Here is a 3,541-nt window from a genome sequence, read left to right as displayed (position 1 = left end):
GACCACGCTACAACGAACAAGCCGTACAATGACACAACGTACCAATGTCCACACGAACAACAATACAACGTACCATGTACCCACACGTACACGATACCCAGCGTACCATGTACACGACGTACACGGATACAGCCGCGTCACCAATGTACACACGTACAGACATACACGCGATAGCAATGTACACACGTAACAATGTACACCAACTAACAAATGTTACACACGTACAATCGCACACACAGTACCAATGACACACCGCCACGAATGTAGAAAACACACAGCGTACAGATGACAGCTCACGTCAAATGTACCACCACGACGTACAATGTACATCGACCGTACAAGTACAACACGTACAAGATACACGGCGAACCATGTAACACACGTACATGTACACATGCACGTAGCAAACTGTACACACGTAAGAACGATGCACTGTAAAATAACAAGAGTGCTGGCGAATGTAGTAGGAGTTCCCAGATGGAAAAGAGAGATTCTTGTAAAACTGTTCTTTATCTCTACATTCTGTAGAAAAGGAGAAGGCATTAATGGACAATGACTATTAATTTTAAAAAGTCCGTTTCCATATCAATCACATTTACTTAATTTTAAATTAAATTCTAAAGTAACGATAATTTATGTAGAGCTATTAAGGTTAGAGATAGAGGTCTCGTTTGCGGCTGTTGTCTAAAGCCTAGCGCAGATTTGCGATTTTTGGTTGCTGTTCGCTGAAACCTGCAACCGCATGCGATCGGTCGCACGCTTCACCGTGTGTGCGCATGCAAGCGACTATACCTACCCGCAGACATGCGATTTCGAAGCTATTTCGGAGCGACGAGTTGCTGAAAATCAAATCAGTTTGATTTCTTGCAACTCGTTGCAAGCAACCAGAATCGCTACGAGTTGCAGTTGCACGTTCCCGCAGATATGGCGATTTCACAGCAATTTCGACTGCGATTCTAGAATCGCAGCCGAGTTGCATGAAAAAGTCGCAAGTCTGCGATAGGATTATGAGTAGCTGCTGCGTTGCTTTACAGAGCTTGTATGAGAGCATCAAGAAGGAGCCGTTCAAAATCCCCGAGGACGACGGCAACGACCTTATGCACACGTTCTTCAACCCGGACAGGGAGGGCTGGCTCTGGAAGCAAGGTGAGGGTGAGAGGGAGGGAGGGGGAGCGAGGGGAGGGAGGGCTGGCTCTGGAAGCAAGGTAAGGACCACGCATCTATACTGCAGGGGAGGGTGAGAGGGAGAGAGGGAGAGAGGGGGGAGGGAGGGAGAGGGTGAGAGGGAGGGACAGGGAGGGGAGGATGGACTAGCTCTGGGAGCAAGGTTTGTTGCATCTCGCACGGAAGTGAAATGGGAGAGATACATACAGTGAGGGTGATAGGAGGTAAGACGGAGGGACGCTGGGAACACAGGGGAGGATATAAGCGCGCACTGAGTGGCTAACAACCCCCTAATTTCGACTGCAAAAACGAATACTTAAAAAAAAAAAAAACCAAATAGATGTATGAACAAATTATTATTTTTATCTAAAACAAACTAGGGTAACGGGCGTTATTCGGGGCGAAATGTATTCTCTTGTGAATTGCCATTCAGAAATTAAAAAAGAACCTGCGAAACCTGAAGCAGTGGTCTGCCATTAAACACGATTCTTGGTTTCGCTTCCCTTCCCGCTACTAGTTTTACTTGCAACATTAAAACAATTTATCGATGCACGTAACCCATCCCCCCTGTGTTAAAATCCAGGATACGCGCCTAAGAGCATGGGAGCAGGGAGGTGATAGGTCGCGTAAATTGAGTTAGGTTGAATGATGAGGGGTAGAAGTGGGTGGAGGAGGTAGGGTGGAAAGGAGGTGGAGAGGATGTGGAGAAGAAAGAAAGTGAGAGAGAAAGATAAAGATATATGTAGATATATATATATATATATACACATAAAGACAGAGCGAGAGAGAAAGAGAGGGAGAGAGATGGGGAGAAGGAGAGATGCAGGCAGGGTATATGGAGCTGGATAAAGGAATGAGACAGAAGCAACATTTTAGGTATTGGTTGAATATTCCGATGTATTTTTCAATCGCAATTAAAGTAATTGGTTCGCTCAGTGTAACTGAAATGGTACCGCGGTTCAGTTCCTACGTCATTTAACTCCACGTGCACCTAAAACGATGCGCAATATCGTTCACATTTCTGTCTCACTGGAAGAACAATATTTCATTTGCAATGTTTCTGCTTTAACATTACAGGTTGTTCGAAATTGAGTAAGTTAGGGTTTTCGCTTATCTGCATGACGAAACTAATGCTGGATGGACAATTGGCTGGCGACATTAATTACGATAGCTATTGTAGGCAGGATTGGTGCGCTGCCTCCGAGAGTAGCAGCAGGCCAAGCTGTGTCGTCTGCCTAACACAGTGACAAAGCATGTCCACTAACAGGGCTGACATGACGTGACATGCGCTTTCACACTTTTCTCGCACTGCCATAGCAATTGGATGCGAAAACATCCTATCTAACCCATAGCAGCTTGTGCGGTGACACAGCCACTGTCGGCAGATGGTTAGGATTTAACACAGTAGACTTGCATGCAAGCGTGGTGGTGAGACGTAGGTGTAGCATGTAGGGGTAACTGATTTGCATGCGGTTACCAGGAATTAAGCCGCTGATCCTAATCCTAACATACTAATCATTACTGTCTAGCGTTCTCACGTTCTCACGTTCGTATCTCACGTTCTCACGTTTGTAGATCGTCACGAACCCATTATGGAAACAGAACTCTCTGTCATTAGGGAAACGAGTCCGGAACCGCTAACATACTCATCCGATTTATGAGAATAATTAATTATCTAGCAGCTAAAACTGCTCGACTCCTTGGTGCGGTTAAATCTCAGAGTTCTGCAAAAGAATTTACGAACATACACACGGAGTTACGGAGTGTCTTGTTCCAACCACCCAACGTGTATATATATATATATATATGTGCTCTTGCCAATAATACAAGGGACGGCGTCGCTGTTGTGTGTGCCTCTGTGTTCGAATCGTTGCTGTGTGTGTTTGCAGGCGGCCGCTATAAGAGCTGGAAAAGACGCTGGTTTATACTGAACGACAACTGCCTCTACTACTTTGAGTTTACAACTGTGAGTACCTACCCTGCTACACATACCCATTCTATCGCTGAGATGAAAGCGGTGAGATCAAAAGGAAAACTGCTCAGTCCTTAACGCCGATCTAACCACGTTAGCCATTCCCAGCATTAACCGCGTTTTCCTACTTTTTCTTCTCCTTTTTTATCCAAGGAAGCCATGTATTTAATCAACCAGACGAGTAGAAAAGTTCGTGATAGTTTTTAAATTCTACTCGCAATACGTGGCAGAACGATCTGATACATTAAGAATTCATCAGAGAAGAAGAAAATGATCTAGAGATGACAACAAGATGAGTGACAATCCTAACTTGTGTGTTCTGTGCTCTCTCTCTCTCTCTCTCTCTTTCTCTCTCTCTCTCTCTCTCTCTCTCTCTCTCTCTCTCTCTCTCTCTCGCTCTCTCTC

General features: G+C 45.0%; 1 protein-coding gene across 1 annotated transcript in view; it reads left to right on the top strand.

Annotated features, from left to right (window-relative positions):
- LOC106810667 (cytohesin-3-like) overlaps positions 1 to 3,130 on the top strand; it is a gene marked incomplete at its 3' end in the record, with an annotated part of 3,872 nt that extends 742 nt beyond the window's left edge. The window contains 3 exon segments of the mRNA XM_014814099.1: positions 1,035 to 1,146; positions 2,242 to 2,256; positions 3,054 to 3,130. Of these exon segments, the coding sequence (XP_014669585.1) occupies positions 1,035 to 1,146; positions 2,242 to 2,256; positions 3,054 to 3,130 (204 nt within the window).
- Between the last annotated feature and the right edge of the window lie 411 nt (positions 3,131 to 3,541).

The sequence above is a fragment of the Priapulus caudatus genome, unplaced genomic scaffold (genome assembly GCF_000485595.1).
Source record: "Priapulus caudatus unplaced genomic scaffold, Priapulus_caudatus-5.0.1 Scaffold461, whole genome shotgun sequence".
In the NCBI taxonomy this organism is placed as follows: domain Eukaryota; kingdom Metazoa; phylum Priapulida; class Priapulimorpha; order Priapulimorphida; family Priapulidae; genus Priapulus; species Priapulus caudatus.
Note: the sequence above shows the minus strand (reverse complement) of the source record. Positions and strands in the feature narration are given on the sequence as shown.